This window comes from Staurois parvus, unplaced genomic scaffold (genome assembly GCF_062004578.1).
Source record: "Staurois parvus isolate SC_StPar_1 unplaced genomic scaffold, SC_StPar_1.0 ptg001320l, whole genome shotgun sequence".
NCBI lineage: Eukaryota > Metazoa > Chordata > Amphibia > Anura > Ranidae > Staurois > Staurois parvus.
The window spans coordinates 212,153-233,615 of NW_028319116.1; the positions used below are offsets into that span (position 1 = coordinate 212,153).

Genomic DNA, 21,463 nt, shown 5'->3' on the forward strand with positions numbered 1-21,463 from the left:
GACATCTGTGTATTACACCCTCTATAGAGGACAGTACAGGGGACATCTGTGTATTAGACCCTCTATAGAGGACAGTACAGGGGACATCTGTGTATTACACCCTCTATAGAGGACAGTACAGGGGACATCTGGGTATTACACCCTCTATAGAGGACAGTATAGGGGATATCTGTGTATTACACCCTCTATAGGGGACAGTATAGGGGATATCTGTGTATTAGACCCTCTATAGAGGACAGTACAGGGGACATCTGTGTATTACACCCTCTATATAGTTCAGTATACAGATAACTTTACAGTTCAGTCAGGGATAGGCTCCGCCCCCTCAGGTATTGCAGTCAGGAGTGGCGGTAGTGGGCGGGTTCAGCACAGTGAGCTCCTCCCCTGTCTCTCCTTGGTTACTGGCGGCATCGCGGTTGCCATGGTTCCGGCCGGTACACAGGAACGGAGGCCGCCATGTTTGTTTACTGCGCCGTGTGACAGTCCCGGGACCGGCTCTGGAGGTATTCCTGTTCTCAGTGTGGCGCCCCGGGGAGAGCTCAGGAGCCTCAGGACTCCTCTGTACCGGGACATGTGAGGCTTTCTGGGGCCCCTGATAGAAGCTGCACACACAAACAGTATGGGGGATGGGGGGATGTACACAATGATACCTGTGTATGGAGTTCTCTGTCAATCTGGTCGCTTAGTGTAGACTTGTTATGATTTGTTGTGCTGTGTTGCGTCCAATCCGTCTTTTACAGGCGCTGCGTTTGTACGGTTGTCAGGACTCCGCCCCCTCTCTTGGACGACGGCGTCGCAGACACGATGTGTACATCGGAGGCTCGCCCCTGGACTGAAAGATGTCCCTGGAAGTGCCCCCGCTATTCACAGATCCATCGCACCCCTCATCGGCCAATGGCGGGGAAGGCCTGGACTCCGGGAAATCTTCACTGAGGATGTTTTGGGGACACGTGGGTCTGTTTTGTCCCCATCATGGCCCCTGCGTGTCCCCAAAACTCCTGTGTCACCTGAAATGTCTTGGGTCAGCTCAGGTATCCCCGAGTCCTGGCGTTTCCCTCACCAACCCCGGTGCGATCCGTAATATCCATACTACCAGATCCGTGCGCGGTATAATGGGGGTCAGCCTCACCCTTTAGCTTTTGTACGGTTGTCAGGACTCCGCCCCCTCTCTCGGGCGACGGTGTCACAGACACGATGTGTACATCGGAGGCTCACCCCTGGACTGGGAGATGTCCCTGGAAGTGCCCCCACTAATCACAGATCCATCACATCCCTCATCGGCCAATGGCGGGGAAGGCCTGGACTCCGGGAAATCTTCATTGAGGATGTTCTGGGGATACCTGAGCTGACCCAAGAGATTTCAGGTGACACGGGAGTTTTGGGGACACGCAGGGGCCATGATGAGGATAAAAATAGGCCCACGTGTCCCCAAATCTCCTGTGTCAACTGAAATGTCCTGGGTCAGCTCAGGTATCCCCGAGTCCTGGCGTTTCCCTCACCAACACCGGCGCGATCCATAATATCCATACTGCCAGATCCGTGCGCGGTATAATGGGGGTCAGACTCACCCTTTAAGACTTTCATTGTCAGAGCTGTCTGAATTTTTTGCACATGTTTAACCTGTTGCTGTCCTTGGAAAAAGGTAAGCCTTCCCTCCCACACACCGCACCTATGCGCCACTGGTCGGCCAATGCTTGCATTCACTCCCACACACCGCACCTATGCGCCACTGGTCGGCCAATGCTTGCATTCACTCCCACACACCGCACCTATGCGCCACTGGTCGGCCAATGCTTGCATTCACTCCCACACACCGCACCTATGCGCCACTGGTCGGCCAATGCTTGCATTCACTCCCACACACCGCACCTATGCGCCACTGGTCAACCAATGCTTCTGCGCCGAGAACGCACTGATTGAACGCTCACAGCACAGAGACTGAGCTGTCAAAGACAGCTTTCAGTCCCCACTAAGGAACAGTAGCCAGCAGGACTGACTCCTGATCATGTGACCACTGTGACACAGTGGTCACATGATCTCTGATCCTTCCCCCCTCCCCCGGATGTTTGGAACTCTTTATGGAGACAGTGTGGGGGGCAGGAAAAAGTTTTAGGCTACTTTCACACTGAGGAGTTTTTGAAGCATTTGGTGTAAAAAAAAGCACCTGAAAAGCTCAAGAAAAATGCTTCCCTGTGTATGTGAATGTATATTTATGTATGCTTCCACACGGAGGCATTGCGGTGTAACACCCCGGTCACACTGGATGCGAATTGGCATGCGATTTGCATGCCATGCGACTTCCAAATTGCAGCCTTTGGTCCGCAATTAGAGAAGTCATATCAATGCAGTTCCGACTCCAAGAAAAAACGGATCAGTTCACATCAGTTTTTCATCAGTTCACATCCGTTTACATCTGTTTTTGTCAGTTTACTTCCATTTTACATCCATGTACATCCGTTTTAGTCTGTTTACACCCGTTTCTTGTCCGTTTCGGTTTTTTTAACGGAAGAAAAAGAGGGTTTTGTTCCGTTCAAAAAAACAGATGTTAACAGATGCGGACATGAACGGATGTAAACAGATGTTAACAGATGCGGACATGAACGGATGTAAACAGATGATCATCCGTTTACTTTTGCTAGTCCATAGAAATACATGGGGGGGTCCGTTTTTCATCTGTAAACGGACAGATGAAAAACGGACATATGGAACACCCGCGTGAAAGAAGCCTACCTGTAATAAATAATTACTGATAGATTTCAGCTATTGTCTTGGCTTTCCAGGCCTTTTTGCACCTCCCTTTCTTCATGTGTTCAATACTTTTTCCCTGTGTCATTCCATTTTATTACACATAACTTATTTTCCGAACTTATTTGTTTTAGTTTGTTTGTATGTATGGATTGCATAGGTTCTTGCCGACATGTGGGGAAAATATCATGTCAATAGCATGTTCGGAAATATATTTACTGAGAAAAATGGTGACGTGTTCAATACTTATTTTAAGAGGGAGGTCATTAAAGCGGAGCTCCACCCAAAAGGGGGAGTTCCGCTTTAAGGACTGCTCCCCCGCTCCCCATGATTGGCACCTTTGGGGGGCGGGGATACCCAAATTTGACAGGTACCCGCTCCCACTTCTGGTCCGATCGCCTAGGCCAGGAGTGGGCAACTGTGGCCCCCCAGCTTCAAGTCCCATCATGCCTCTGCCTTTGGGAGTCATGCTTGTAACTGTCAGTTTTGCAATGCCTCATGGGACTTGTAGTTCTACAACAGCTGGAGGGCCACAGTTGACCACCCCTGGCCTAGGCGATTGGAAGCTGAAGGTGTACACCCTCCCTGTAGTCTTGTGGGACACGTGACGGGTCCCAGAACACTACAGGACCATTCATGAAGTGCAGCGCTACTCGCGCATGCGCAGTGGGTCCCGGCTGTGAAGCCGCAAGCTATCACAGCCGGGTGCCCACACTGAAGATGCCGGCCTCCTGGAATCCAGGACGGCCGGTGAAACGGGCTGCGGGGGACACACCACGGGACCGAGGGACAGGTAAGTGGCTGTTTTTTAAAAGTCAGCAGCTACAGTTTTTGTAGCTGCTGACTTTTATTTTTTGACAGGTGAGTGGAACTCGGCTTGAAGATTGATAGGGCTGGCAGACTACTCATATGCTGATTCTACTTAACAGGCAGATGGAACCCGTATAACTGTCATGAGAGAAAGGTTAATGTTGGTCAGTCGTTCAGTTGCTTACTGTCCTGGGTAAGGGGGTTGTAGACACTGTAGCTTCATTGTAAGTCTTAAAGCGGAGTTCCACCTGAAAAAAATAAAAACATAAAAGTCAGCAACTACAAATACTGCAGCTGCTGACTTTTAAAATCCAGCCACTTACCTGTCCCTCAGTCCCGCGGTGTCCTCACTGTGGCTGGTTTCATCGGCCGTCTTCTCTCCCTGGTGCTGGCATCTTCAGTGTGGGCACCTGGCTGTGACAGCTTGCGGCTTCACCTCCGGGTGCCCACTGCGCATGCACGAGAATCACTGCGGTTTATGGATGGTCCTGTAGTCTTTTGGGACCTGTCACGTGTCCCAGAAGACTACGGGGAGGGGGGAGGACCACTTCCGCTTCCGATCGCCTAGGCCAGGGGAAGGCAACCTGAGAGCCGCAGGACTACAAGTTCCATCATGCCTCTGCAAGTCATAGTTGTGACTGTCAGTTTTGTAATCTTTGCAATGCCTCATGGGAAATGTAGTTCCACAACAGCTAGAGAGCCGCAGGTTGCCTACCCCTGGCCTAGGCGATCGCAGCAGAAGTGGGAGCGGATACCTGTCAAATTCGGGTACCCCCCGCTCCCCAAAGGTGCCAATCCTTAACCACTTCCCATCCGTCTGTTTATATACATGGTGCTCCCCACCTGTGCTGATCGCTGTATGGGACCTCTGTGTGAGGTGCTGATCATGTGATCACTGATTGGCCAATCAGTGAACACATGAATAGTAGTAAGCAAGATGTCACTTCCTGACATCATTGCTTACTACTGGTGAAATCTGTGAATGATCACAGAGATCACATGGTACAGGGCTATTCACAACAGCCTTGTACCATGTGACAAGCTGTGACCAATCACAGCTCGCACAGTATTTCTTAATGGTTGCAAGAATGCAGCCACAGAGAAGGAGAAATGATTGCTTTTACAGCTTTTATGGGTGTGAAAGCAATCAGTGTAAAAAAAAAAATCTTCATCACCCCCCACAAGTAGTAGTGTTGCTATGGTGATACTGCACTGCTAGGGTGACAGCATGTTAACAAAAAAAACATAAATGATAATATAAAAAAATAAAATAAAAATGTCAAAACATTTTTTAAAAAATTATAATTTTTGGTTATAAACCAATTTTGTTTTTGTTTTTGTTTTTTTACGAAAAAGATAACCGAAGACATTTTGGCCAAGATTTATGAAAAAAGATTATTTATTTGCAAAATTTTATAAGAAAAACACTTTTTTTTCCAAAATGTTTGGACTTTTTATTTATATAGCAAAAAATTAAAAATCCCAGTGGTGAATAAATACCACCAAAATAAAGTTTTATCTGTCTCAACAAATGCTAAAAAATTCATATGGGTACAGTGTTGCATGACAGCGCAATTGCCATTCAAAGTGTGATAGCGCTGAAAGCTGAAAATTGGCCTGGAGAGGAAAGGGGGGAAAGTGTCCGGACTGGAAGGGGGTGAAAGTGTCCGGACTGGAAGGGGGGGAAAGTGTCCGGACTGGAAGGGGGGGAAAGTGTCCGGACTGGAAGGGGGGGAAAGTGTCCGGACTGGAAGGGGGTGAAAGTGTTCGGACTGGAAGGAGGGGAAAGTGTCCGGACTGGAAGGGGGTGAAAGTGTCCGGACTGGAAGGGGGGGAAAGTGTCCGGACTGGAAGGGGGGGAAAGTGTCCGGACTGGAAGGGGGTGAAAGTGTTCGGACTGGAAGGAGGGGAAAGTGTCCGGACTGGAAGGGGGTGAAAGTGTTCGGACTGGAAGGAGGGGAAAGTGTCCGGACTGGAAGGGGGGGAAAGTGTCCGGACTGGAAGGGGGGGAAAGTGTCCGGACTGGAAGGGGTGAAAGCGTCCAGACTGGAAGGGGGGGAAAGTGTCCGGACTGGAAGGGGGTGAAAGCGTCCGGACTGGAAGGGGGTGAAAGTGTCCGGACTGGAAGGGGGGGGGGGGGGGAAGTGTCCGGACTGGAAGGGGGTGAAAGTGTCCGGACTGGAAGGGGGGGGGGGAAGTGTCCGGACTGGAAGGGGGTGAAAGTGTCCGGACTGGAAGGGGGGGGGGGGGGGAAGTGTCCGGACTGGAAGGGGGTGAAAGTGTCCGGACTGGAAGGGGGTGAAAGTGTCCGGACTGGAAGGGGGTTAAAGTGTCCGGACTGGAAGGGGGGGAAAGTGTCCGGACATGAAGGGGTTAATGGGAAGCGGGGGACAAAGGCTTAAAGCGGAACTTCCCCTTTTGGGTGGAGCGCCGCTTTAATTGTTGTTTTTAGTAAAATGCAAGTAGGGACTTTTCATGTTAGGATGACCAAGCAATCAGCTGTTTTTAGATGGAGGTAGAAATTGTATAGGAAGAAAAGGTTTTATGATGCTTACACAACGTGATCATGGATGCCCAGTATAGATCTGAACTCGCATTCTTGCATGCATGGAAGCTGCCTCGGTGCATATCACAGGTTGGATGAAATGCTGGGCGGTGTAGTATCTCTATGCTTGATAATGGGACTCTGAGGCCTGTTGTTGGTTGTAATATTTACAAATATTCATCTAGACTTTGTCATCTGCTGCATCTTTATCTGAATAAATGCGTCTCTCTGGAAAAGAACCGTTGGACTTGAGGCTGCAGGAAAATTCATTTCTTGGATAGAGGAGTTTTACATTCCATATCGGCTATCGAACTCTCGCCTCAACAACAATAAATAGAACGATCGCTCCTCATCCGCTTTATATATGACAACTGTAGAATTTTGTTTAAGATAAATATAAATGAATGAGCGCAAAAAGATACAGGTCCCACCTTATACGGTATTGCAACCCAAATATAATGTTAATGTTACAAAGCTGCTAGCATAAAAGGTATACCTCATCACCTCAGTAGTAAATATAAGTCAGAAGAAATGCAGCGCTAGATTTCAAGATTTACAATTAGAGCCATAAGTGATATGTCCATTTCAATGTCAGTTCTTTTGTAACAAAAGTCCTGTGAACATCATAAGTTCCAAATTGTAGGATACACAATGTTGCAGACTCCTAGCTGATCCATGAAATAACTGTATAGTGATGCACTTACCAGAAGTACATACAAACTGGGCGTTGTATGCAAATGCTCCACATAGACATCCAGATCTGGTCATTAGAATGGCGTCATCTAGGGCCACGATCGACTCTCAGGGATGGTGTCACTCACTCATGGGGGTCATCACAGGCTCACCAGAAGGGTCCAACGCCGTCTAGAGTCCGGGGATTCCTCCACCTTAAATGGCTCAGAAAATAGCGAACCAGGAGGCAAAAATGGTACTAATAGTGTGATACCGTTTATTAAATCAAAAAATAATATAACTGGGTAAACTGCAGAGCACTCACATGAAATACAGCATAGTAGAAAAAAAGGCTATACAACCATAACCTCAGTACTCAATGTTGCAGATAAAAATAGCGACAAATAGAGGGATTCCCCTAACATGTTTCGTGCAAAACACACTTTCTCAAAGGGGTAAGACCTCTTTTTCTACTATGCTGTATTTCATGTGAGTGCTCTGCAGTTTACCCAGTTATATTATTTTTTGATTTAATAAACGATATCACACTATTAGTACCATTTTTGCCTCCTGGTTTGCTATTTTCTGAGCCATTTAAGGTGGAGGAATCCCCAGACTCTAGACGGCGTTGGACCCTTCTGGTGAGCCTGTGATGACCCCCATGAGTGAGTGACACCATCCCTGAGAGTCGATCATGGCCCTAGATGACGCCATTCTAATGACCAGATCTGGATGTCTATGTGGAGTATTTGCATACAACGCCCAGTTTGTATGTACTTCTGGTAAGTGCATCACTATACAGTTATTTCACGGATCAGCTAGGAGTCTGCAACATTGTGTATCCTACAATTTGGAACTTATGATGTTCACAGGACTTTTGTTACAAAAGAACTGACATTGAAATGGACATATCACTTATGGCTCTAATTGTAAATCTTGAAATCAAGCGCTGCATTTCTTCTGACTTATATGTAGAATTTTGTTGTTGTATGTTCTGTTTACTGAGACGTGTGGGGTCTTTCACCCCTGATGTCTCAGCTGCCCCCCATAGAAGCTAATGGAGCGCAGATTATGCTCCATTAGCTTCTTCACTGACCACAGTGACAGCTGAACCCGGCAGTGACGTCATACATGTTGTTTCCAGGTTCTTACCAGGTAGGGGAGATGAATGGATGTTTGCTAGTCTCCCTCCTTTCTACCCAGGGGCACCAGTCATGCCAGTCAGGGGTCTGCAGGGGATACAGTGGATTTGGGGAAACAAGGTGGTGGCCTGAGTGACCACTGTTGTCAGAAAACCCGAAAAGTGACTCCACCTGATTGGCTGCTGTCACTGTTCAGCCAACAATGTTCCTCCTGGTTTCTTTGATTTGCAGATTGAAGTTTGCAGAGCCACATGGTACTGACAGGGCTCCCCACAGCTTGAATTAGGCTGATTCAGCAGGAATTGTCCCGGAGCTGTGTATGTCCAGCATAAGACTCGGGCACACTGTGGTTCACCGGATCACCGGCTGCTTGTAAAAATGGCACTTGATGTGGACGAGGTTGCTGACCCCGATGTAGGAGAATCTTTATTATGGTCACTATGAGCAATGGTCATCTCTTCCTGAATAGAGCACTCTGCAGCGTAGGCACCATGGAGGGGGGGGGAGGGGTCACTCGCTTCCATCGACCAAATGAGAATTTATGGCTGGATTGATTATGTAATTTATTGTTTTGTCACTGAGGCTGTGACCCCCGCTGTGACCCCACTTGCCAAAAATATGGATAGCTGGTCTCTGTGGGAACATTGCACCAAGGAAGAGCTGGACGTATAATTCCGCTGTCATCGGTGTGAATGATGGTGGAGGTCGAGGCCTGACAGCACTGAGCACTGTGTAAAGCTGAACTTAGCTGGGCTTAGTGTAGAGCTCTTTGTGCAACAATGTGTTGTACCCAATGAAGGTGCTATAATGGTGGGTTATGTCTGATGCTCTTACATACTAGACAAGATGATCAGAGACTGCAGACATACCAGAGGAGACGATCAGAGACTGCAGACATACCAGAGGAGACGATCAGAGACTGCAGACATACCAGAGGAGACGATCAGAGACTGCAGACATACCAGAGGAGACGATCAGAGACTGGAGACATACCAGAGGAGACGATCAGAGACTGCAGACATACCAGAGGAGACGATCAGAGACTGCAGACATACCAGAGGAGACGATCAGAGACTGCAGACATACCAGAGGAGACGATCAGAGACTGCAGACATACCAGAGGAGACGATCAGAGACTGCAGACATACCAGAGGAGACGATCAGAGACTGCAGACATACCAGAGGAGACGATCAGAGACTGCAGACATACCAGAGGAGACGATCAGAGACTGGAGACATACTAGAGGAGACGATCAGAGACTGCAGACATACCAGAGGAGATGATCTGAGACTGCAGACATACCAGAGGAGACGATCAGAGACTGCAGACATACCAGAGGAGACGATCAGAGACTGGAGACATACCAGAGGAGACGATCAGAGACTGGAGACATACCAGAGGAGACGATCAGAGACTGGAGACATACTAGAGGAGACGATCAGAGACTGGAGACATACTAGAGGAGACGATCAGAGACTGGAGACATACTAGAGGAGACAATCAGAGACTGGAGACATACTAGAGGAGACGATCAGAGACTGCAGACATACCAGAGGAGACGATCAGAGACTGCAGACATACCAGAGGAGACGATCAGAGACTGGAGACATACTAGATGAGACAATCAGAGACTGGAGTCATACCAGAGGAGACGATCAGAGACTGGAGACATACTAGAGGAGACGATCAGAGACTGGAGTCATACCAGAGGAGACGATCAGAGACTGGAGAAATACCAGAGGAGACAATCAGAGACTGGAGACATACTAGAGGAGACGATCAGAGACTGGAGACATACTAGAGGAGACAATCATAGAATGCAGACATACCAGAGGAGATGATCAGAGACTGCAGACATACTAGAGGAGACGATCAGAGACTGCAGACATACTAGAGGAGACAATCAGAGACTGCAGACATACTAGAGGAAACGATCAGTGACTGGAGACATACTAGAGGAAACGATCAGTGACTGCAGACATACCAGAGAAGACGATCAGAGACTAAAAACACACTAGAGGGGAAGATCGAAGACTGCAGACATGCAACAAATGTGGTAGAGGACAGGACAGACACTTTAGGAGATAGAGGCTGGTGATGTGCAACATGAGACTTCTAAAGATCACTGACATTAAATCCTATTTGCATATGACTGCTTCCATTGCTGACCACTGGGTTGTGCAAAGGCCCGCAAAGCAAGTTCCAAACGGCCGCATGTGGCCCCCAGGCTGGGCACCAGGGGTTTAGAGCCTCTGTCAAGTTTTTATTGCTGTCTGTGTCCCCACTGGAGAGATTTCCCCTCACTTCCTGTGAGGATTTATTTCTTGGATGAACCCATACTGTGAACATTCTGCTGAATTATAGAACAGAATTATAATCTGCCTCTCCTCCTCCATCCTCCAGGAATGTGCAACTGAGATTGGCCAGCCAGTCCCGACCATGCCGGAGTCTGCAGCCAATGAGAAGATGGCGGTCCCCGCACCGCTACCCATCCATCACACAAATGCAGCGGCTGATCTTAGGAAGATGCGTCGGATCATCACAGAGGACTACAGCTGGTCCCTGGCTATCGTCCCACTGCTCACCGACCTCTGTCTGCAGCACATCGTCAAGAACTTTGAGCGTAAGTTGCCATCTTGTCCAGCTCTGTGATTGGAGGAACTCTAAGGGGGGGATTTAGAATTAAAGGCACCCACCTGCGGGTCTGCATTCCTCTGTGCGGGTGGTGCGGCTGAATGGATTTTTGTGCGGGCCGCGTTTTGTGGGGGCACGAGAGCCCTTTCCTTTGAATGGACTCCCGTGCTCCGGGACACGCAGGGAAGAAGTCCCTGCACTTCTTCTGAAAACGCAGCCGAGGTTCCCAGTACGGTTGCGATTTCCAGTGCAGGCGGCGTGCCATTAGAATTAATGGCACCCGCCCGCGGGTCCGCATTCCTCATCATTCTCTCTGCTGCTGCTCTCTCTATTCCTCTCAAAATGTTTAGTAACACTTTAAGGTAACACACTTTTGCGTTTACAACCACTTTAACCGCTTCTGCGCCGCTCTATAGCATAAATACTGCTACAGGGCGTCAGGGGTGCGCAAAACCACACACATATATATATGTGATTTTGCAGTTCCAGGTAGGGGGCGCACACGCGCCCTACCTGTGCCGCCATTCTCGGCCTTGGCTGTCAATCACCGGGTCTCGGCCAGTGATTCCCTGCCAACACCCGGCGATCTTCGAGAATTACCGACGGGAGAGACCTGTGTATAAGCAACACAGATCTCTCCCCTGTCAGCTCATGCACACTGCTTTGTATGGCTCTACATAGCAGAGCCATACAAAGCTTACAGTGAAACACATACACACAGCCCAGTAAAACAGCACACTTAGTAAAACACACACAGTTAACCCTTTGATCGCCCCAGATCTTAACCCCTTCCTGCCCAGTGCTATTAGTACAGTGTCAGCGCTTTTTATTAGCACTGATCACTGTATTGGTGTCACTGGCTATGTCAGTGACACCAGGCCAGTTCCCCCCCCAGTGTCAGAATGCCCGCCGCAGTCCCGCTATAAGTCACTGATCGCAGCCAATACTAGTGAAAACAATGTTTTTTTTTAATTCCAGTATCTATACCGCCATTTGTAGACATTTTAACTGTCACGTAAACCAATTAATTTACACATATTGGGATTTTTGTTTAGCAAAGACACGGAGCAGAATACGTTTTGGGCTAAATTTGTGACGAAATTTGATTTTTAATATTTTTTTACTGGACATGTTTAATAGCAAAAAATCAAAAATATTGTTTTTTTTCTCAAAATTGTCGGATTTTTTTTGTTCATAGAGCAAAAAATAAAAAAAACACAGGCGATCAAATACCACTGAAAGAAAGCTCTATTTGTGGGGGAAAAAAAAGGATGCAAATTCATCTGGGTGCAGCGTTGCATGACCGCGCAATTGCCAGTTATTTTTTTTTTAATTTAAGGTACTTATATAGCGCTGTCAGTTTACGCAGCACTTATATATATATTGTACCTTCACATCAGTCCCTGACCCTCAAGGGGCGTACAATCTAAGGTCCCTAACTCACATTCATACATACACATACTAGGGACAATGTAGACAGGAGCTAATTCACCTACCAGCATGTCTTTGGAGTGTGGGAGGAAACCAGAGTACCTGGAGGAAACCCATGCAGGCACAGGGAGAACATGCAAACTCCAGGCAGGAGGTGCCATGGCTGGGTCAGTTAAAGTAACGCAGCGCCGTATCGCAAAAAATGGCCTGGTCAGGTCACCCGCACAGAGGAATGCGGACCCGTGGGCAGGTGCCATTAATTCTAATGGCACGCCGCCCGCACTGGAAAGCGCAGCTGTACTGGGAACCTCGGCTGCGTTTTCCAAAGAATTGCAGGGACTTCTTCCCTGCGCGTCATGGGCACGGGAGTCCATCAAATGAATAGGCTCTCGTGCCCATGCAAAACGCGGCCCGCACGGCCGCATAGATGTGAACGGGGGGTCAGTATTTACACCTACTTTAATCTTCCTGACGACATTCAGTGGAGGAACTGCTAGGGACACCTCCAAATTGAGGATGACTATTGAAGCCAAAGCTGTTTTCGTCTCTTTTTTTGGTGGGGGGGTCCCAGGGGGACATTTAAAAAACAAAATGATTTGGCTCAGAGCTGTAATGTTTCCCTTCAAGGATAATATGTACAGTGGGGCAAAAAAGTATTTAGTCCCCACCAATTGTACAAGTTCTCCCACTTACAGAGATGAGAGGGGCCTGTAATTGGCATCATAGGGAGACCTCAACTATGAGAGACAAAAGGAGAAAACAAATCCAGACAATCACATTGGCTGATCTGGAAAGAATTTATTTGCAAATTATGGTGGAAAATAAGTATTTGGTGACCTACAAACAAGCAAGATTTCTGGCTCTCACAGACCTGGACCTTCTTCTTTAAGAGGCTCCTCTGTCCTGCACTCATTACCTGTATCAATGGCACCTGTTTGAACTTGTTATCAGTATAAAAGACACCTGTCCACAACCTCAAACAGTCACACTCCAAACTCCACTATGGTGAAGACCAAAGAGCTGTCGAAGGACACCAGAAACAAAATTGTAGACCTGCACCAGGCTGGGAAGACTGAATCTGCAATAGGCAAGCAGCTTGGTGTGAACAAATCAACTGTGGGAGCAATAATTAGAAAATGGAAGACATACAAGACCACTGATAATCTCCCTCGATCTGGTGCTCCACGCAAGATCTCACCCCGTGGGGTCAAAATGATCACAAGAACGGTGAGCGAAAATCCCAGAACCACACGGGGGGACCTAGTGAATGACCTGCAGAGAGCTGGGACCAACGTAACAAAGGCTACCATCAGTAACACACTACACCGCCAGGGACTCAGATCCTGCAGTGCCAGACGTGTCCCCCTGCTTAAGTCAGTACATGTCTGGGCCCGTCTGAAGTTTACTAGAGAGCATTTGGATGATCCAGAAGAGGATTGGGAGAATGTCATATGGTCAGATGAAACCAAAATAGAACTGTTTGGTAGAAACACAACTCGTCATGTTTGGAGGAGAGAGAATGCTGAGTTGCATCCAAAGAACACCATACCTACTGTGAAGCATGGGGTGGCAACATCATGCTTTGGGGCTGTTTCTCCGCAAAGGGACCAGGACGACTGATCCAGGTACAGGACAGAATGAATGGGGCCATGTATCGTGCGATTTTGAGTGCAAACCTCCTTCCATCAGCAAGGGCATTGAAGATGAAACGTGGCTGGGTCTTCCAACATGACAATGATCCCAAACATACCGCCCGGGCAACGAAGGAGTGGCTTTGTAAGAAGCATTTCAAGGTCCTGGAGTGGCCTAGCCAGTCTCCAGATCTCAACCCCATAGAAAACCTTTGGAGGGAGTTGAAAGTCCGTGTTGCCCAGCGACGGCCCCAAAACATCACTGCTCTAGAGGAGGTCTGCATGGAGGATGGGCCAACATACCAGCAACAGTGTGTGCCAACCTTGTGAAGACTTCCAGGAAATGTCTGACCTCTGTCATTGCCAACAAAGGATATATAACAAAGTATTGACATGAACTTTTCATATTCACCAAATACTTATTTTCCACCATAATTTGAAAATAAATTCTTTCCAGATCAGCCAATGTGATTGTCTGGATTTGTTTTCTCATTTTGTCTCTCATAGTTGAGGTCTCCCTATGATGCCAATTACAGGCCTCTCATCTTTGTAAGTGGGAGAACTTGTACAATTGGTGGCTGACTAAATACTTTTTTGCCCCACTGTATGTTGTGGAGCCTCAGCACCTAGTGTTCAGTCATTGTGTACACCGTGGTGGTGCGCAGGAATATGACCATTAGAACAGGGTGTGCTTTTCTGGTGTGCTCCGGATGGTGGCCTAGAAATAGCGAATCAAACCTAAATGTCTGATTACCCAGGACTGCTCGGCGAGGAATCGGCTTTTCTCTGCGCTGCGTTGTTTAGCGGGAAGTATCGCCTGCAGCTTCTTCTTCACACCTGACACTCCGTGACGTTTCCTTTAACTGCTTCATTGTCATATTCCCCTCAACTGGCAGAGAGCGTCATGGAGCTTCACAATCTAAGCAGATCTTTCGGAGGCCCTCTTGTTTTAGTAGTCCGAGTCAAAAATTTTGTCACAGACCCGGTCTTCTCAGGACAAGGTCCAGCACCCAGGGCAAAGAAGCCAAACTGCGTGTCCCCCCCCCCCCCCCCATCATTCATGATGTGCAAGGTTATGAGATCCTATGCCCAGCAGTCACACACTTGTCAAAATCACCTTGCAGCTCAGTTTTAACACTGGGCACATGCTTGTGTTGATGGCTCTCCACTCTCGGCTCTCCACTCTCGGCTCTCTCCACACTCTGCTCTCTCTACTCTCCTGGACACTTCTGAGCTCAGCGGTGTGGGTTGTGCTCTCTCTCCCCCACCTCCTTCCTGCTAGTACAGCTCCTGTGTGTCTGTGAACACCACCACCTGCTTAATAATACAGGAGCACTGCATTGGCAGGAAGGAGGGGGAGTAAAAACACAGCCTGCACCTCGTCCCAGCTCTCTCCTCGCTGCTCTCAGCAGGGGGCTGACTGGAGTAATGATGCCGTTGTCACTGCTTCTGTCAGCCTGGTAACAGAAGGAAAGCGCTCCCATCCTTACAGTAAATATTTGAATCAAAAATCCCATTTTTGTCACAGACCCGGTTTTCTCTGGGAGGCTGGCCATGAGTGCCAGGACAAGGAAGCCAAACTGCATGTCTCCCCCCTCATTCATGATGTGCAGGTTTATGAGATCCTATGCCCAGCAGTCACTCACTTGTCAAAATCACCTTCCAGCTCAGTTTTAACACTGGGCACATGCTTGTGTTGATGGCTCTCCACTCTCGGCTCTCCACTCTTGGCTCTCTCCACTCATTGACATATGGCCCCTGGGTTAGGAATGTCACAGGAGGCCAGCGCCCAGAAGGGGGCTACGAGCTATAAAACCCCCAAGGGAGCTGGGGCCTCGCTGTCCAAAGAACCTGTGCAACCTAGCACCTTGTAAAATGATAATGCAAGCCTTCCCAGGAGTTCAAAGGAATTCCAGAGAAGCACGAACCAGATAACACTTTTAAAAATCTATTTTTCCCCTATGTCTCATATCTTGGAATATGAGAGACATACATAAAAACCAGGCATATCTACAGATTGGCCACAAGGAGACAAACAGTTTGGTAGATCACACTTCCTGACTGGAATATATAGGAAAGCAAAAAAGTACATCTCTGGAACCCTTCAAATATGTATTTCATATTTCATATCTACCCGCTGCTTAGAGGCATCTGCATAATAATCTACCCGCGGGTGGAATGTCACTTGTGCACAGGGAAAGTTATGAGCCAAAATATGAACTATAAGAGATTTTGGCTCTAGTTTAGGCCTACGCCCAGACGATCCCTCCCTAAACGGGGTATTGGTCCTTGACTTCAGAGACACCCCCTGTTGGGGAACTACAAAATGGTTTGTCGGGCCTAAGAGAGCTAAGTTGAAGAATTCTCCCTTTTTAACATCAGAACCACCTGGGGAGACCCGTACTCTTTCGATCTGAAACTTTACCTGCTAACCCAGGACTTTGGCAAGTACTTTAACCCTCTAACTTTTCTCTGTTATCTCTTTGCTGTGCTGTTGTTCTCTGTATATTTATATATATATATTGGTTACATCTTTTTTTTGTAAATATTTTTATTGCACCCTTTTGACCTTTTAGTAATAAATCTTTCCTACTGAAAGTGTTGAACTGTTTCTATAGCTCCTTGTTGCAATTTACGAATTCCTGCCTCTAAAAGAGCGCTACTGTGTTTGTTTAACCCTCTGTATATCCCGCCTGCGGTGACCGTGTTATACAGACGATTATCTCAACCATTATAGTGTTATTGCTGATATTGCCGAGTTTCCTCTTTCTCTATACAAAAAGGAGGTGGTGGCAGTGTGAAGGGTTAATTGCGTAATTAACCTGACCCAGTAACAATCGCTCCCAGATGGCCGGTACATAGATTGTGGTCCAATTAGCTGGAAAATTGTTGTGCAGGGTGCAGCTGGGCGTGGTATTGTTTCGCGACATCGCAGTTTTAGATTGGCTGTTCCTTTGGTCACGAGTTTGGTGAGAAGGTCAGGGGTCTGACGCCGTGTTCATCACATATTGGTGGCAGCGATCATGGGATCGTCACATATTGGTGGCAGCGATCGTGGGATCGTCACACCCCTATCCCTACAGTAAATATTTGAATAAAAAAATCCCATTTTTGTCACAGACCCGGTTTTTTCTGTGAGGCTGGCCCTCAGTGCCAAGGAAAGGTCAACCAGCACCCAGGGCAAAGATGCCAAACTGTGTGTGTGTCCCCTCATTCATGATGTGCAAGTTTATGAGACTCTATGCTCAGCAGTCACTCGCTTGTCAAAATCACCTTGCAGCTCAGTTTTAACACTGGGCACATGCTTGTGTTGATGGCTCTCCACTCTCGGCTCTCTCCTGGACACTTCTGAGCTCGGCGGTGTATGCTGTGCTCTCTCTCCCCCACCTCCTTCCTGCTAGTACAGCTCCTGTGTGTCTGAACACCACCACCTGCTTAATACAGGAGCACTGCACTGGCAGGAAGGAGGAGGGGGAGTGAAAACACAGCCTGCACCGTGTCCCGGCTCTCTCCTCCTCTCCTCGCTGCTCTCAGCACTGGGCTGACTGGAGTAATGATGCCGTTGTCACTACTCCTCTCAGCCTTGTAACAGAAGGAAAGCGCCCCCATCCCTACAGTAAATAATTGCACCCAGGGCAGCTGTCCCTCCCACCCACCCCTTGTCCCAGCCCTGCTGGCCATACATTATTCAGTTTTCTTTCCTTCAATCACAGTCTGAAGGAAAGAAAATTGCTAGATTCCCCCATCGACACAGTCGGTGTGGATGGAGGAATCCCTCCCACGGCGTTATTGTGTTCTTTGACCAGGGAGCAGGGGAAGCCTTCCCCACCCACAGAAAGAATGAGCACTTCTAGTGGCTATAGCCTCCAGCAGTAGTCGAGCAAAAAAAAACCCGACTGGTGCTGAATTGGCCAAATTTTGACCCATCTATGGCCGGCATAAACAGGCACATATTGTCAGTGCCAGTCCATATAAACACTGCAGTATGTGAATGACCCCCACTAACTGCTACAATTTGTCCCCATACATGGACTGTACACATCTGCTGGGCTCCTTACAATTTGCCCTTTAAAATCCATGTTTGGCTGACCCGTGAGTCTCTTCGTCCCTCATGTCCATCCCCACGGAGGAATCATCTCCGCTCATTAGCAATGTGTTTATTACAGATTATGTCGGAGGATCCCATAATCACCCCCCCCCCCCACCGCAGCTTTCCCAGTGAGGAAGTCGCCTTCTGGCGCTGCGGGGGTTAAACATCCCTCTGGGGTGCGTGGAGGCGTTTAGCCCGTGACATTTCATCTGTGCGCTAATACTCTCCTCTGGATGTTGTCACAAGATAAGGCAGAGAAAACCATCCTCAATTATTTATAATCTCGGCGTCATTTAAATGCTCAGCCCCTCCGAGACGAAGAAACAATCATGGCGCCGATTTGTACAAAGCAAGCGGAATCGGGGCGAGGAAGAGCTGCAGATTGAACTGCAAGACGGAGGAAAGCAGAGGCTCCCGGTATACACCACACCCAGGGGCGGACTGACCATTTGGGAACTCGGGTATTGCCCGAGGGCCCGGGGTCAGTAGGGGGCCCCATGGGATGCCCCTGGTACCTTTCATAGGCTTTTTTGGGTGTGGTTTGAGTGTGGACAAGGACACAGGGGCCCTATGATCCCCTATTACCCGGGGGGCCCCATGAATGGTCAGTCCGCCCCTGACCACACCACCAACAAAAAAACAAAGATCCGTGGTATTAAGGCTGAAGTGTATTCAGCTTATATTTCGCCCTCCCTGCTCCCCCCCCCCCACACACACACACATCAACATTCTTATAACCTTTTTAAATAAAACATTTCTGTTTTTATTACATACCTTATGTCAGACCCCGTGACATAATTACTGGGTCCCTGTACTTCTCTATGCAATGCATGGCTGGTGGGAGGGGCCAGCAGGGCGTTGTACATAGCTTCCTACATAGCTACAAATCACAGCACTCCTCTCATGAGCCCTCAGCCCTGATATTAGCAGTGTGCTGTCTCTTGGGAGGAGGTATGCAAATTTAATAATGCCGCCTTGATGGGTGGGTGTCAATCTGGAGACGTGGGTGTTCCTAGGCAGGCTGTATTTGCATAGCTGAGCCTCCATGATTGGCCAACTCTATCTGCAGCTTCTAATGCACATTGTGAGACGCTCACAGTGTGCAGAGAAATCAGCGGAAGCATTTTCAGTATTGTAAGGTCCAGTTTGGATAGACAAATACGGAGTTCTGTTGGCATCAGTTTGAGATGCTTCCGAGATCATTCAGAATCCATCTGACCCGCTTCAGTGGCATTCCATAGGCTTGTATAGGGAGAGAAGAAGTTCTGATCCAAACGAAAGTCCAACACGGACCATGAAATGAGAGTATCAGTTCTATCTAAAGGGGACCTAGTATCAGACACACAGTGGTGCTCAAAAGTTTGCACCCCCTGGCAGGAATTGTGAAATCTTGGCATTGATATTAAAATATGACTGATTATGCCAAAAAATGGGCTTTTATTGAAGGATGATGATCATATGAAGCCATTATTATCAAATAGTTGTTTGGCTCCTTTTTAAATCATAATGATAACAGAAATCACCCAAATGGCTCGGATCAGAAGACTCCGCCCCCCGGATCAGAAGTCTCCGCCCCGGAATGTTCGGCCTTGGTACAGACACACAAGGTGACACACACGGGTTACAATGCCAATTAGAGGTTAATGTCCCACATCTGTGGCTTTTTAAATTACAATTAGTGTCAGTGTATAAATAGTCAATGAGTTTGTTAGCTCTTACGTGGAAGCACTGACTAGGCTAGATACTGAGCCATGGGGAGCAGAAAAGAACTGTCAAAAGTCCTGCATAACAAGGTAATGGAACTTTATAAAGGTGGAAATGGACATAAAAAGATATCCAAAGTCTTGAATATGCCAATCAGTACTGTTAAATCGCCTATTAAGAAGTGGAAAGTTCTGGGAACTCTTGATACCAAGCCAAGGTCAGGTACACCAAGAAAGATTGCAGCCACAACTGACAGAAGAATTGTTCAGAATACAAAGGGAAACCCATAGGTAACCACAGAAAAAATACAGGCTGCTCTGGAAAAAGATATTCAAGGCTCCTCCCTTCTGTCGGGGACCCCCACAGCAAGCAGCTTGCTATTGAGGCACCCACTGCTCTGTGTGTCCATTCACACACGAAGCTGCGGCTCGGCCCTGACCCCTCTCTTCTCATTGGCTCACTGGCTGTGATTGACAGCAATGGGAGCCAGTGGTTCCTTCTTCAGTCTTAGCCAATGAGAAGAGGGAGTCCTGGGATAGTTGAGACTCCAGTGCACATCGCTGGATCGAGAGGGGGCTTAGGTGAGTATTAGAGGGGGGCTGCTGCATAGAATGCATGACAGTAAAACACCTTGAGCCTTTAGAACCACTTAAAAAGCTTCCCTAAGGCTCCATGTACACTGCAGCTGATAAACTCCCATTCAGGAGCTGTTCAGCGTTTTTTCAGCAGCCCCTGAACGCTCCCTAATGTTTTCCTATACAGTTGCAAGAAAAAGTATGTGAACCCCTTGGGATTACGTGGAGTTTTGCATGAATTGGGCATAAAATGTGCTCTGAACGTCATCTAAGTCACAACAATAGAAGAATACAGTCTGCTGAACATAATACTACACAAACATTAGATGTTGCCATGGTTTAATTGCACATAACATGTAAACATTCACAGTGCAGGGAGGAAAAAGTATGTGAGGCCCTAGCTTAATGACTTCTCCCAGAGCTAATTGGAGCCAGGAGTGAGCCAACCTTGACTCCAATCAGTGTGATGATATTGGATGTGTTGCTGACAGCTGTCCTGCCCTTAAAAAACACACACCTGTTTTGGGTTTACTAGTTTCAAGAAGCACTGTCTGATGTGAACCATGCCTCGCAGAAAAGAGCTCTCAGAAGACCTACGATCAAGAATTGTTGACTTGCATGAAGCTGGAAAGGGTTACAAAAGTATCTCCAAAAGCCTTGATGTTCATGTGTCCACGGTAAGACAGACTGTCTACAAATGGAGAAAGTTTAGCACTGTTGCTACTCTCCCTAGGCGCGGTCGTCCTGTAAAAATGACTGCAAGTGCACAGCGCAGAATGCTGCATGAGGTAAAGAAGAATCCCAGAGTGTCAGCTAATGACCTACAGAAATCTCTGGCACATGCTAACATTTTTGTTGACACATCTACAATAAGGAAAACATGAAACAAGAATGGAGTACATGGGAGGACACCACGGAGGAAGCCATTGCTGTCCAAAAAGAAGATTGCAGCACGTTTGAAGTTTGCAAAAGAGCACCTGGATGTTCCACAGCACTACTGGCAAAATATACTGTGGACAGATGAAACCAAGATTGAGTTGTTTGGGAAGAACACACAACACTATGTGTGGAGAAGAAAAGGCCCAGCACACCAACATCAAAACCTCATCCCCACTGTGAAACATGGCGGAGGGAGCATCATGGTTTGGGGCTGCTTTGCTGCCTCAGGGCCTGGACGGATTGTTGTCATTGATGGGAAAATGAATTCCAGAGTTTATCAAAACATTTTGCAGGAAAATGTACGACCATCTGTCCGCCAACTGAAGCTCCGCAGAGGATGGGTGATGCAACAGGACAATGACCCAAAGCATACAAGTAATTCAACAAAACAATGGCTGCAACAGCACAGAATACGCCTTCTGGAGTGGCCCAGTCAGAGTCCTGACCTCAACCCCATTGAAATGCTGTGGCATGACCTTAAGAGAGCGATTCACACCAGACATCCCAAGAATATTGCTACACTGAAACAGTTTTGTGAAGAGGA

General features: G+C 47.8%; 1 protein-coding gene across 1 annotated transcript in view; it reads left to right on the top strand.

Moving 5' to 3' along the window:
- The first annotated feature begins 399 nt into the window (after positions 1–399).
- DRC5 (dynein regulatory complex subunit 5) overlaps positions 400–21,463 on the top strand; it is a 40,362-nt gene continuing 19,298 nt past the window's right edge. Inside the window, exons 1-2 of the mRNA XM_089661172.1 lie at positions 400–503; positions 10,319–10,538. Of these exons, the coding sequence (XP_089517298.1) occupies positions 10,355–10,538 (184 nt within the window). The 5' untranslated portion in view covers positions 400–503; positions 10,319–10,354. The remainder of the gene's footprint in view (positions 504–10,318; positions 10,539–21,463) is intronic.